The sequence below is a fragment of the Camelina sativa genome, chromosome 3 (assembly GCF_000633955.1).
Source record: "Camelina sativa cultivar DH55 chromosome 3, Cs, whole genome shotgun sequence".
In the NCBI taxonomy this organism is placed as follows: domain Eukaryota; kingdom Viridiplantae; phylum Streptophyta; class Magnoliopsida; order Brassicales; family Brassicaceae; genus Camelina; species Camelina sativa.
This window is the reverse complement of record NC_025687.1, coordinates 8,357,530-8,371,324: the sequence shown is the minus strand read 5'-3', so window position 1 is coordinate 8,371,324 and position 13,795 is coordinate 8,357,530. Positions and strand designations below refer to the sequence as shown.

Sequence of the window (13,795 nt, the reverse complement as noted above, 5' to 3'; positions counted from 1 at the left end):
TTCTTAAGCTGATGTTTGGTGGTCTGTATTGTGCTTCTTTTAAAGTTATTAGTTACAAACCAAAGGGAAAGAGTTAAGAGTGAAAGTTTATATAAAAGGGAAAAGCTATTTTATTAAGAACACTCAAAGGATTACAAAGGCTCAATAGTAATACTTCTTTCTCACTTGGTTCTAACAATTCACTCAAGTTTTGGTATTTATATAGCACAAGGTCTTAAAAATATTCCATAGCATATTTATTTCGTAAAAGAAAATTTCTTACTTATTTAAAACAACCAACAATTTATTCAATTCTCTCGTAACCACACGCTTCTATAATCATAACTTTATCCAACATAACTTAGAAACCCATATTAAAACCCATTTAGAGTTGTAAAACCCAAAAAAGGCCCATTAGGTTTTTATTTTGTGATGCTATCGTCCTTATATTTAAGAGCTGAAGACTCTCAACTAGGGTTTTTAACGCCACTGAGAGAGTTTTGTGTCACACAGAAACAGCAAAGATGCCGGCGGCGAAGCAGAGAACTCCCAAAGTTAACCGCAACCCTGACCTAATCAGGGGTGTCGGCAAATACTCGAGGTCTCAGATGTACCACAAGAGAGGTCTATGGGCTATCAAGGCCAAAAACGGCGGCGTTTTCCCCCGTCACGATGCTAAGTCTAAGGTCGATGCTCCGGTTGAGAAGCCTGCCAAGTTTTACCCTGCCGAAGACGTTAAGAAGCCACTTGCTAACAGACGCAAGCCCAACCCCACCAAGCTAAAGTAATCATCCATTTCTCTTCTTCTTCTTCGATTCGTTTTTCTGATTTCAAGCTAAATTTATTAGAATGGTTTTGGATCTGCTTGGAATATAATAGAGATCGTTTTAAGTTTCTAGGATTTGTGGAAATGTAGGATTCATAGAGATTTGCAAGCTTTAAGATATCGTATGCTCTATTGATTTATCAATATTAATCTGATTTTGCATATGTTGTGTATTTGCAGAGCAAGCATTACTCCAGGAACTGTGTTGATCATCCTTGCTGGTAGGTTCAAGGGAAAGAGAGTTGTATTCCTGAAGCAACTTTCTTCTGGTCTGCTTCTTGTTACAGGTGAGTTCTTTTATCTCTTTGGGTAGTGTTGGTTTTTGATTTGTTGTGGTTGTTTAATTTGGAAACTTTGCTGATGCATTTCTGTTGTTTGTTTGATTTGCTCCATTTTTAGGCCCGTTCAAGATCAATGGTGTTCCATTGAGACGTGTGAACCAGGCTTATGTTATTGGAACCTCAACAAAGGTTGACATTTCTGGAGTCAGCACTGAGAAATTCGATGACAAGTACTTTGGAAAGGTTGCTGAGAAGAAGAAGAAGAAAGGAGAAGGCGAGTTCTTCGAAGGAGAGAAAGAGGTATGTACACGTTTTAGTCGCATGCAGCAAACCTCAATCATTTGATGATTACATTACCTAATCCATGATGATTGTTTGTTTAAACAGGAGAAGAAAGAGATCCCACAAGAGAAGAAAGAAGACCAGAAAACCATCGATGCTGCTGTGATCAAATCCATTGAAGCAGTCCCAGAGCTCAAGATGTACCTTGGAGCCAGGTTCTCATTGAGTCAAGGAATGAAACCACATGAGCTTGTTTTCTAGATTTCATATTGTTTCTCAAATTTCAAGAACATCTGTTTCTTTGAGTTTTTCCCTCTTTAATCGTCGTCCTTGGATCTTAAAAGACACTATTTTCTCTAAATTATATATCAAATTTTCGATCAATCTAGCTTGAAGACTTGATGTTATGAATCGAGAAAAATAAGCATATGGATTTGAACGATCATGAATTAATTTTTAATCCAAAATAATCAACAGCTGATTTTGCCATAATGGAAGCAAATTCACCAAAACTAATTACACCGTCTCCATTTGTATCTGCTTCTTTGATCATTTCCGTTAGTTCTTTATACGTCAATGGTTGACCCACCTTGGCCATTGCTCCGGCAAGCTCGGCCGCGCTGATGAACCCATTACCATCTCTATCAAACGATTTGAAAATGTCGAGTAATTGCTCGGAATTGATTAGGATCTCTTCGTTCAGATCAGGAAGAATCGTGCCAACAAGCTCATCAAATTCGACAAAACCGTTGCCGTTTGAGTCCATGCTAGCTAACAAAACGTGGATTTGGTCGCCTGAAGGTTTGAGGCCGAGTGACCGGAGGAGCGCAGCGAGTTCTAAAATTGTCAAGCTTCCGTCTGCGTCCATGTCGAACCGGTCGAAAATGTCTTTTAGTTGTCTAATCTGTCCCTCCATTTTTTCTAATCTTCTTTAGGAATCCAAATCAGAACTGATTAATCAATATTGTCCACGGGAGAGATCGATGAGATCATTAAGAGTTGATTATGATGATCAATGAAAAGGAGAACTTGCCAAATGAAGGTTTTTTTTTTTTTTTTTTGGTTTCTTTTGGAGAACGTAGTATTAAAATTCTGCAACTTTTGTATGTGTTAGGTTTTTTTTTGTTTTCGTTTTTGTGGGTTTGTTGTTAATGGTTGCTGATAAAAATAGATAAGACCACGTATTTATTTCTGTACGGCTATTGAAATATGATAACTTCATGATGATTGAACTTTTTTTGTTGTTAAAATATTCATTTGATTGTTGTGAAACTTTATCTATATACAAAACCAATTTGATATAATAATTAGAAATGTGACTACTTAATATAGTTTAATAATAAAAAATACGAAATGCCAATGGTACGACTAGTGAAATGTGCTAAATTCATGATAATTGTTGTGAAACAGACGTGACATTGTCCTAAGAAGCAAAGAAAGATAAATGACCTTAATAACAAAAACAAACAAAGTAAAAGAAAACATAGAAACAAAAGCAATTAAAATTTAAGATGATATCAAGCACAATCGCTTTTCCTAGCCGTTCGATTGTTACGACGAGCACAGCAACCGCAGGAATAGACGATGATGAGGAGAACGAGGAGACAAATGTTGAAGACCAGAAGATTCCTCCACTTCGCTCTTATGTTGGCTAACACTCCCGCTTTGCATGCGTTGCAATTGTAACACAACTCCGTTTGCTCGTTGCTCCATGTACCGCAGTCTCCGTTGTTGTTCGCCCCAACCGCCGTTTCGTTTTTGGTCGGCGGCATCCACATAGTAGCGTTTCTGAACTCGAAGTTGCAATCTGATGGCGGCTTACAACAACCTGACTACTCAAATACAACCACTAATTGAATTACACAACTAAATCATTAACATTGACATATAACTTAGACGTATAACTTAGAAGTACTAATACAAAACTTATCAAAACAACGAAATAAATTCGTCTAAACTTGTCTTACAATTTTATTTTATTTACTATATGTAAAAACTTAATGATGAAATTTAACCATACCAAGGATTTTTTTTTTTTTTTTTAAAACACTACTTAATAAGTCTTATAATATAGACAAAAAAAACCTGGATTGGAGACAAGTTCTTGTGATAAAAGGCATCAGCGATCTGACTAACAGGACCATCACTCAAATCATCACACACCCTAGCCTCAGCCAAACAAGATCTTATTCCAACCCATCTTTTACCACCAACGAACCCGTTAAGCCAAGTGGAGAAATCAACCGTCCGGTACTCTCTATACCCTCTTCCGGAGACAACATGACCGGCTCCTTTGTTCGTCACAAAGAAGAGAAATATGGAGAATCCCATCAACGCAACAATGCCCGTAAACAGTATGATCAAGTACGAGACCATTGCGAAGTTTTCCTTGAAACAAGATCCTATCACCCCGATCAACGACACCACGAAGAGGATGCATCCGGTCGTTAGAAGTGGTGCTCGAATGGCTGATTCGCAATCGGTCACGCCTTGATGAACGAACATGTAAATCGAGTAACCAATGGCTGATATGCCCACTAACATCACCAATGTGTTGGCTAGACCCACCACAAAATTGCTTACTCGAAACATTTTTAGAATATTTTTCTTTCTCTGATGGATGAACTTGAATAAAGATAGATAGAGAGAGAGGTTTCTTCGGTTAGAATTTGAGATTTGTTTTTTTTGTAACGTTTTTGTGTGTGTGTGTGTGTGTTTTTAAGTGTGTGGAGTCGTGGTTATTGGGGAAAGGGGGAACGGTTGGTTTTTTTGGGTAGTGGGGGAGAATGAGATTAGTGGAGATTATTTTGGCCATTGGTTTTTAGTTTATACCACTGGAGTAGTTAGAAAACGTGTGAGGGTTAAGAAGATCCCTTTAGTTTAGAGAGACTCGTTAAATTAGATTTTGACTATTTCTTATTGCAACGTCACTTAAGACTATTTTAAACATGTGATTTTAGGGACTTATTGAATCCAAGCATGTTGGAAAAATTCACTTGGGACTATTTTAAACATGTGATTTTAGGGACTTATTGAATCCAAGCATGTTGGAAAAATTCACTTGGGACTATTTTAAACATGTGATTTTAGGGACTTATTGAATCCAAGCATGTTGGAAAAATTCACTTGGGACTATTTTAAACATGTGATTTTAGGGACTTATTGAATCCAAGCATGTTGGGAAAATTATATATAGGTTTAAGATACTAATTTATTTTAAAATAACATTGCAAAATAATTTTATATTTTGACGATTTTAGACCCTGGAGATTTTCTTCTTAATTTTTGCTTTTATAAGCTGACAAGAAAAAAATATATGAAACTCCAAACCATATTTTAATATCCAGTTTTACGATTAATATTTTATCATCAGTTTGAGTTTTCCAGATTTTGAAGATCCTATAAGTTTTGTTTATGCTATACAATAAACCAAAAAGAAACAAGTGATTATATCTGAAATAAACCAAAGAAAAAACCTAGTCCCGAACTTTCATGTACATTTGAGTTTGACGCAAGGAAAATGAATTTTTCAAGTATAATGGCCTCGATAATCATCGGGTTCATCGAAAGTGTCAAAAATGGACTTGGCAATGGCGAGGCTGACAAAAACGAGAAAGAGTGAAGGATAAGAGAACATGGAGAGATATTTCCATTGATGAACTATGGCTTTTAAGATGCTCAGCTGGCAACCTCTGCAACTCAGACAGTATTCGTATGAACAATCTTCAGGAACATGGTTCTCTACGTGTTGATGTTTCCAACTCCATTCTCCTGGCTGCCCGAACATCGTCCTCTCTCCACATCCTTTTGGTTGTGCGCAGCAAAACTTCTGCATGTATTTCATCATTATTACTAGAGTTTGATCATCAAACAGGAATGAATGAATGAGATGAGATAAGATGACATAAGTACTTTACCCAAACATTGCTGTTTTGGCTGGCATTGTAGTTACAGTTTGATACGAGTTATGGTTTTGATGATTTGGTTTAATGGTTTTGGTTTTAGTATCGGGTTTGGGAGTCTTTTCCTTTTAACATTAGATTAAGGTTTTGGTGCTTTTCCTTTTCTAATTACGCTAAGTCGGCTTGTACGTGGTCTTATATAAAGACCCCTTATGATCAATAAGAATTCAGCCTCCAATAATTAACCTAATTCTCTAGAAAGAGACTTGGGTTAAAGGGAAGGTTTAGCTTTAATCTCTAGCTCTAGTTTCAATCACGGCTCCAATCACTAGATCAAAGTTGGCTCATATCACAGTTATGGTTATGAATGATGCAGTCCGAGACTTTTGCAAGTTTACTTGCAGGGACCAACTGACCGACCAGTTGCTTGGCGGTTCGCTTATCCTCGGCCGGGTTCTTGGCGATTCCGAAGGTTGTATTGTAGATGAAACACTTTAAAGAGTAGCCACCAAGGAAAATGCATACGAATATCATTGCATATATGTAAGTTGTGAACATACGTTTGGAGCGAAAGCAGATTGCGTAGAGAGCAAACTGAGGAATCACCAGCAAGAGCAAACCAATGACAATGAAACTGCGATCCGTCTCTCGGATACATTGTGAGACTGTTTTTCTATAATATAAACCTGTTCCCGTCATAGTTAATCCCATGCATATGAGGATTATGGTCGCCATTGTTAGGAACCCAGTTCGTAGCTCAGACATTTTCTTCTTTTCCTGTTTTATCGAATCCAAATCCAAAAAATCTAAAAAGACTCGGTGGATGAAATTTCTGTTTCAATACCTGGTGATATACGAAGAGGTTGCAAAAAAGAGACAAAGAATCATGTACAGAGAGGTATCAGGTGGTTTTTGAGTTTTAAGACCTTAGTTTAGTATGTGGACAGCTTTTTGCAAAATGTTAAAACTGTTTAAACGGTTGGTTGACTCTAAAACCATTATTTCTAAATATAGAAATTTTAGTTACATTATAGTACACAAACTCTTCTGACATGCATGCAACTTTGATAAACAACAAGCAAACTCTGAAACTCCGGTTATTACCAAACTATGTACTTGAAAATAACCTAACTTTTGTCTGACTTTTGAAATTTGCCCGAAAGGGTTTTTTATTCAGGCAGGGACTCTGTTTTTTTGAGAAGGGATTTTTGTGGGGGAGGAGTTTTCTTTGAAGTCCATCATTTTGTTCAAAGCTCCAACATAAGCTTTGACGCTTGACACCACAATATCTATTTCTGATCCCGTTCCACTGCCATACACAAGACAGCACGTTCCGTGTTATAATTACTACTCGAGCAAGAATAACAAAAAAAGAAAAACATGCGGCTAAAAATCGATCCGGTTTGAATGAGATATGGAGAGAGAGGATTTTACCTAAAGGTCCTTAGAACTTCCTCACCGGTTATTGCATTTGTAGATGAGTATTTGTTGCTTCCGCGGATGAGAACTCGTGTGGTTGCGATAGCATCGATGCCTTCTGTTACTGCATTCATGGAGTACTCAAGCAGCGTCGCTGGTTCCTATAGAGGAACAAAGTTTTTTAAATGACCGATGATTCATAAGTGAATTATCTGTGAATGAGAACCTCAATTGTGTATAAAAAGTACCTTAACGATAAGATCCACTGCCTTGTAAGCTGAATCGACAGGCCCGGTTCCCATAGAACAGGCGACATGCTCTTTGCCATCAGCGTCAGCAAGTTTTACAGTTGCTGTTGAAAGCCCGAGAGTTCCACAAGTTATCTGCATTCCACTTTGAAGCAAATGAGAATAGGCTAAAAGAAAATGAAAAAGAAAACAGCTTGATCTGAGTTTCACCTGAATGTCCAGGAGTTTCCACACGGCTTCAGGCTGGAAAACTTCATCAGATACTAAAGCTATTATATCCGCATCTGTAACTCTCTGGATCAGCAAGGGATACGATCAAAAGCCATTACATGAACCCCCAAGAGCACTTAAATAATAGAAAGAGCAATCCTCTTTCATCTTCCTCTATAACTAACTAAACAAATTACAAATGGATTCGCATTTCAAATTGGCCACGGAAACTGAACTATCATAAGGTCTTACGAAGTTTGAAAAATGGCTGTGAAGCTCATACATGAAACTGAAAACGTGTGCTAGACGTGTGAATACATAACAAGATAACCAGAACAATTACCTTTTTTTGCTCGGCCACAGTTTTGAAGCGCCAGAAAATTGTACTTAGCTGTTCATCATCTAAATCATAACCAAGCTGGAAACATAGAAAATATAAGAGGACATTAGTGTCTCACACGAAGAAACCGAGTATGTGTATTGGTAAGATTAATGTGTACCTCAGTCAAACGGTCTTTCAGCGCATGACGCCCACTGCATAATATCATATCCAAGCAAAACCAAAAACCAACAGTTAAGACTTCAGGTTATGAACACATGTTGTCCAAAAAGTTGATGCCTAATACTGTCTTAAAATGTTCAACGTCTCAGGCGAATTATGTAGAGTATATCCACCAATTACAGGCTAGTTGCATTGTCTGAACAAGTCAAAGAAAAAATGGGAGTTTATAGGCAAAACAGACTAAACAAGAAAGACACATACCTAAGCTTCCCCAAGACAATGCCAGCATCATTTGATCGTTCGAGTCCAATTTCTTCGGGACAAATAATTTCATACGTACCCTTGTGTTTCAGCATTCCATCCTAAAAGAAGCATGAAAATTCATTAAGTGCAATAGGAACAATAATCAAGACGGAAACAGTAGAGTTTGGAGGCTGAAAGAGTGAACATGCAAGCCGGAAGAGTTTGAACTTTAATTATTAATTTATCCTATTCATGGTCAGGCAATGGATGTTGAGGGGTCAAACCATAAGCATACGTGAAAGGCTACAGCCTATGCATAGCGGTAAAAAACAGATTCTGAGGTAACTTTTAATGTTTCTCAAAGAGTTATCTCATCACATAAATATCAAATACATATTATAAAGATGATTTTTATGAACTGACCTGATGAATACCACTTTCATGCGCGAAGGCATTCGCTCCTACAATAGCCTTATGGGGCTGCGTCTGCATTCCAGTGTACTCTTCAACCTGAGAATCAATCCACCAGTTATGAGACATTTTATATCGAAATCTACAAACTTTTTCCCCTTCTTAAGAGAATTAGTATTTGTTTTTACAATGTTAAAGAGTGAAGTTCAGAAGTGGTACCATCTTGCTTGTCATAACAATGTGCCGAGTATCAAGTCCAGTAAATAGACCTCCTAAAACATGATCTCCACGGCATTTTATGGCCATCACAACCTACACTAACACGACAATCATAAGGTAAAGATTAAGTATCCCACTACAGCTCAAGCAGAATATAAACTGAAAGTCTTAAATTGATAACCCCTTCCCTGAGACAAAACATCCAAGTAGCAAAGGATGGGAAAGAGCCATCTTTTCACCCAATAAGTACATTTACCTTCACATGTTCTTTTTCAGGTAATTGTAGCCAATGCTATACTAAGACACATTACTTATACGTTTGGGCTTGAAAAATCTTACTAGGGCTCACTATTCCACATTTCTCACTGCTACTACTTATGCAAAAGTCCTACTCGATATTACGCAATTGTCTTGCCTCACAATATATGCGTCCTACTCCACACTAAGAATCTTTTGGCTTACTCATTTCACGCCCACCAAAAAGATTCAGTACAGGAAAGGTTCACATGTATTGAAAAATTAATGAAACTCTGACCTCTTCCAGTGAAGCGTTTCCAGCTCTTTCACCGATTCCATTGATCGTCACTTCCACCTGTCTTGCACCTGCATGTGCTCCCTGAATTGGAAAAAGGTTATTACAAAGACACATTAGCCTTTCATATATACAACAGTTCAAATTAGCTTAAGTTGTTCCAAGAAGAAATAGACATACAGATAAAGTGTTGGCCGTAGAGAGTCCAAGATCATTCTGACAATGCGTTGAGATGATAACATTTTCGATCCCTGGAGTATTGGCTTTGATATCAGCAATCAATTGACCAAACTCAATAGGTAAAGTAATACCAACAGTATCAGGTATGTTGAGTGTTGTTGCTCCAGCTTTAATCACTTCACCAAGAATCTCGTACAAGTACTCTCTCTCCGATCTAAATAACAAAAAGAAATCATCTTTACAATTACCAACAAAAGAAAAAGAGGAATCTTTGCTAAGGAATCGAATCTTAGCTTCACAATCAAGATTAGAATATAAACAACGAACCTTCCTGCATCTTCTGGACTGAACTCGACGTCTTCACAACCCAAGCTCCTCGCAAATCTAACCATATTCCTAGCAATCTCGATGACCTCTGCTTTGGTTTTCTTCAGTTTATGCTCCAAATGAATATCACTGGTAGCGATAAAAGTATGGATCCTAGGCCGCTTAGCATACTTGACAGCATCCCAAGCCCTCTCAATATCCTTCTTATTGCACCTAGAGAGTCCACAGATGACCGGAACATAGCCATTCTCATCAACAGTGTTTCCAATAGTCTCAGCTATAGTCTTGACCGCTTCAAAATCATCTTTTGAGGCGGCGGGGAAGCCGGCTTCGATAATGTCCACGCCGAGTTTAGCTAGCTGACGAGCGATGTCGAGCTTTTCCTTGGAAGTGAGTGTAGCGCCTGGAGACTGCTCACCGTCCCGGAGAGTGGTATCGAAGACACGGACGTAGCTGGGATCGGAAATGCGGTTGGGGATGTATTCGGGACGGCGACGGAGAGGGATGTGAGGTGGGAGAGGAGAAGGATCTGAGATTGAACATGAGAGGCGAAGGGTTTGGCTTCGGAGAGAGATGGAACAGTGACGGGAAGGTTTGACTCGGAAGGAGAAAGGTGTTGGCTTTGAGGAGAAGGTGGGAAGAGAAGGAGTTGTTGATAAGAGATTAGGGTTTCTCAGAAGCGAAGACGCCATTGCAGGACAGAGAGAGATAGAGAGATGAAGGTTTAACAACGTGGCGGCGGTGGCGGCTAACTTTGATCCAGCACTATCTCTGCTCGTCACTCTTCTATTTATTTATTTATTGAGAACAAGTCTTTCTTTTTCTTTTTCTTTTTTGTCTCACTTGAAATTTTCTCCCTAAAATGTATGTGCTATAGTCAAACCGGAATTATAAAATGTTTTTAACGACCAAAATGATCAAAATGTGCTGCTGAGTGCTGCTGACACAGCTGTGTGTGTTCATAGATAAGTTTATGACCAAAAGTGTGCTGATGGATAAGATTATGATCAACGTGTGCTGAATACTGATAGATAAGTTTGTGCTGAAACATATCATGCGACAATATGCTTGCAGATGTTTGGAAGTACAAAGAGATACACTCTTGTTCTGTTGATAGTATTAAGTTGTTACTAGCAAACAAATTTGAAATGCAAACTTAACATATCTCATTACCGGTTTGTATGTATTTTTTCAGAGTTTCAAAATTGCTTGCATTCGTGTGAAGCAGATATGGACCGGTCAATGAGTTTATCTTTAATCTAAAATTGTATTGATAAACTTATCTTGGAATGATACAAGCGTGCTCTACTTAGCTACAAAACCAACCACAAAAATTCTAGACCCGGATAGTTGGACCCGTATATGATCCAGGACGCATGTGAAGATCATCAGGTGTGTCGATCTGTACAAGCCAAGCGTATTCGTCTTCCTTTCCTTCCACCTTCTTCATTCCTTCCTCCAATGCTATTATCATCAATCGAAGAGAAAAAAAAAAACACCGGTAAAGTAATGTTCTTCTGAAGGAAAAGATAGTAGTTGAAAGAGAAAAGTTTGCATACCGAAAGTGGAAAGCGGATAGTCCATGTAATAGCTGCAACTCCTGCCTACACTTTCTTTGTAAGGAGGCGTGAGGATGTCGAGCACCGCACATGGAGTAAGCGCAGTGAAGGAATGGAGATTGCCTCCAGTCTTTGGGTACAACACTGGTATCTCTGACTGAGGTGTTATAACTTTGTCACTCACCAATTTTGCCAACCTTGCTGTTACAAGTAGTAGTTGCAAGAAGTATTAATTATCATCAATCGCACAAAGTGAAACCTGAGATGATCAGAAAAAAGGATTAACATGGAACAGAACCGGGCACACCTTTGTCTTGTGAGATAATACATGGAGGCTCGACCCAATCGTAAGCTTTAACATGAAGTGATCCATAGAGGATTTTGCTAAACACAGTCATCTCTGGATGGTCATGCAATGGAATCACTGAAGATGTTGGGAAGCAGAAGATACACATCTGAAGAAGAACGAATAAACACTTTGTGTTTAGGTTTCTTGATTGATCACAAGAAAAGAGTTCAGTATCAATCAAAGACTTACTGTAAAAGTATCACATTCATGTATGTCTAAGAATGTTATGGGTTGTGCCCATCGTCCTACTCTGTTAAATCGGCTAACCCCAGAAACACCATAGCCTCGATCATCTTCTTGATCTTCCTCTTGAAGCCCAACATCTGCAGGACTAACTGAGTCTGCGCATAAAAAAGACCAAAAAACCAATCACACCTCTGCTTATAAACAATCATTCAACAGAACAAGATTGTATCTCTTCTCTAAACAGAACATATATAAAAACTTCCAACTTTCGCCCCCAATGAACCCTAAAGTCACTGATCCTAATAGTCCAATGTACAATAGATTGATGCATCTCTTCTCTAAACCGTAAATTTCACCATCTATACATAAAAGTTACAACCTTTGCAACTCTGAGTCTCTAACGACTTCAAATTGTGAATTTGCAATTGCCCAGATTTAGTGGAATTCACGAATCAAATGAGCTATTCCCACGTTTATTCAAAATCCAATGAAACCAATCTAAAACAGTTTTAACCAAATCTTTCTAATTGACTACCAATATATGTATATCACCAATTCAATCAAAACCAGCAGAAACTGCAAAAACCCTATCCGCAATCCAAGAAAATCAAACACAGACAGAAGAAGAAAGAGAACAAAAAAGGTACCCAAGACAGAGCATAGTTTTTGGACAGCCATGGAAGCAGGAGAAGGAGCTTTGCCAGTGAAAGTCTCCTTGCAGAGGTCGTAAAGCTCTTGCACTCTGGGAGAAGAATTCTCCTGACTCCTTGACGCCATGTGAAAGTCTTTCTTGTTAACGAGATTCAACAAAACCTTTTCACCAGCTTTGAACAATCTCGACAACATTCTCCTCTTTTTCTTGCAAACTTTTGAGTGTCGGTAAATTGTTCGAATGTTCTTATCCTGGGGGAGTGATTAACATATGAGTTAACTTAGGTGCGTCTGAATCCCTAATCATTAACCTTTATTTTATGCTCTAATGGATTCGGTAGCAATATTAAAACCTTTTTCTATATTCCGAAGTTATTTTGCATAAAATTGTCTTATTCAGTTGAATTTAATTTGCATAATCTTTTTGTACTTTGTGATTCTACCATCTCTTTAAGACTACCGATCAAAACCTTAGCTAATCGTGTTTCATAGACTATAAAGACAATAACAATGCACAAGAACATCATATATCAATGAAAAACACAAGATAAACTAGACACAAACTTCGAACCTCCCAACCATCTCTTCAAAACGTACTCCTTCACTTTCTTCTCATCATTTCCAAAGACATTACACATCGCCTTAACATAGTGAGATGGGAATTTTCCGGTTATCCTCACAGAGAACATGACAAAACGAGCCATGTCTCTGCACAACGTGTCCACCATATACTCGAATCTTGACGTCTTGGGTTCGAGTGAAAAGCTTGGAGGTTGCGACCTGTCGATGTTTCTTCGAATGCAAGTTTCCTCAGGGTTCAAGGAAGAAGCAGAGATAGCGAACAAGGTCACAAAGAAGACGATGATGATGCTCACGGAAGTCTTCATTGCTTCTTGCTTCTTGCTTCTCCTTTTGTTTTCGTGAAGATAGAAAGTGCATAGACATTTTATATATAGTGAGCAATGGGAGATTTGAAACTTGTTTCGCATTAAACTTGGGGGATTTCAAATGTTTCATCAGTTTCACTTGGTATTATATCAGTTTGGTTTATATTGATTACACAAACAACAAAAAGCTTTACTGTATCATTGATGTTTGTATCGTCTGAACATTAACGCATATAACAATGATCTTACTAAGAGCTACTAATGCATCTGTTTTCACCAATTTGATTATTGTAGTCCTATTTACCAGTAGTCTCCACAAGAACAAAACCCATTCTTGAAATGATGAAATCTTTTGTTGTCCCTCACAACTATTTCCCTTCCCATGACCTTGGAGATCAACTTCGCTGCATTGTGACAGTCCACACAAATCCTTAGGTTCTTGTAAACTCTTAGAGTTGTTCCCTCCGAAGTTTTAATCAACCCGTAGGTAATAGCAAGCTTCTCGCTGTGTCCCCTTAACTGTTCAATCTTCTCCTCTTCACTTAGATCATGTTGTACTGAACTTGTGTCTGGTCTGTATCCCATCTTCCATATCTTCATCT

General features: G+C 38.2%; 7 protein-coding genes and 1 pseudogene across 8 annotated transcripts in view; 1 reads left to right on the top strand and 7 right to left on the bottom strand.

The window, feature by feature from the left end:
• On the top strand, positions 443-1,756 carry LOC104775970 (60S ribosomal protein L6-1-like). Its single transcript, XM_010499948.2, has 4 exons — positions 443-763; positions 986-1,092; positions 1,205-1,386; positions 1,474-1,756. Exons 1-4 carry the CDS (start codon positions 504-506, stop codon positions 1,627-1,629), a joined length of 705 nt encoding a protein of 234 aa, XP_010498250.1. The 5' UTR covers positions 443-503; the 3' UTR covers positions 1,630-1,756.
• LOC104775969 (probable calcium-binding protein CML15) lies at positions 1,669-2,364 on the bottom strand. The gene has a single exon (XM_010499947.2). It carries the CDS (start codon positions 2,282-2,284, stop codon positions 1,811-1,813), a length of 474 nt encoding a protein of 157 aa, XP_010498249.1. The 5' UTR covers positions 2,285-2,364; the 3' UTR covers positions 1,669-1,810.
• LOC104775968 (tetraspanin-11) lies at positions 2,752-4,142 on the bottom strand. Its single transcript, XM_010499946.2, has 2 exons — positions 3,454-4,142; positions 2,752-3,200 (listed from the first exon to the last, which is right to left on the bottom strand). Exons 1-2 carry the CDS (start codon positions 3,958-3,960, stop codon positions 2,886-2,888), a joined length of 822 nt encoding a protein of 273 aa, XP_010498248.1. The 5' UTR covers positions 3,961-4,142; the 3' UTR covers positions 2,752-2,885.
• LOC104775967 (tetraspanin-16-like) lies at positions 4,898-6,172 on the bottom strand. Its single transcript, XM_010499945.2, has 3 exons — positions 5,619-6,172; positions 5,286-5,315; positions 4,898-5,197 (listed from the first exon to the last, which is right to left on the bottom strand). Exons 1-3 carry the CDS (start codon positions 6,033-6,035, stop codon positions 4,898-4,900), a joined length of 747 nt encoding a protein of 248 aa, XP_010498247.1. The 5' UTR covers positions 6,036-6,172.
• LOC104775966 (2-isopropylmalate synthase 1, chloroplastic) lies at positions 6,254-10,363 on the bottom strand. 2 transcript variants are annotated; one of them, XM_010499944.1, is made up of 12 exons: positions 9,562-10,360; positions 9,235-9,448; positions 9,058-9,138; positions 8,523-8,615; positions 8,316-8,402; positions 7,911-8,011; positions 7,648-7,681; positions 7,491-7,565; positions 7,148-7,231; positions 6,938-7,072; positions 6,705-6,850; positions 6,254-6,579 (listed from the first exon to the last, which is right to left on the bottom strand). In XM_010499944.1, exons 1-12 carry the CDS (start codon positions 10,251-10,253, stop codon positions 6,444-6,446), a joined length of 1,878 nt encoding a protein of 625 aa, XP_010498246.1. In that variant the 5' UTR covers positions 10,254-10,360; the 3' UTR covers positions 6,254-6,443. The 2 variants fall into 2 exon arrangements, 1 of the variants encoding a protein (XP_010498246.1); XR_002037480.1 differs by lacking the exon at positions 6,254-6,579 and having other exon boundaries at positions 7,148-7,233; positions 7,492-7,565; positions 9,562-10,363.
• Positions 10,809-12,606, bottom strand: LOC104775965 (plant cysteine oxidase 3-like). Its single transcript, XM_010499940.2, has 5 exons — positions 12,303-12,606; positions 11,659-11,810; positions 11,428-11,575; positions 11,121-11,321; positions 10,809-11,025 (listed from the first exon to the last, which is right to left on the bottom strand). Exons 1-5 carry the CDS (start codon positions 12,499-12,501, stop codon positions 10,898-10,900), a joined length of 828 nt encoding a protein of 275 aa, XP_010498242.1. The 5' UTR covers positions 12,502-12,606; the 3' UTR covers positions 10,809-10,897.
• On the bottom strand, positions 12,777-13,251 carry LOC104775963 (annotated as a pseudogene).
• The window catches only part of LOC104775961 (pentatricopeptide repeat-containing protein At1g18485), a 5,105-nt gene continuing 4,569 nt past the window's right edge, over positions 13,260-13,795 (bottom strand). Inside the window, exon 2 of the mRNA XM_010499936.2 lies at positions 13,260-13,580. Coding sequence (XP_010498238.1) covers positions 13,494-13,580 — 87 coding nt within the window. The 3' untranslated portion in view covers positions 13,260-13,493. The remainder of the gene's footprint in view (positions 13,581-13,795) is intronic.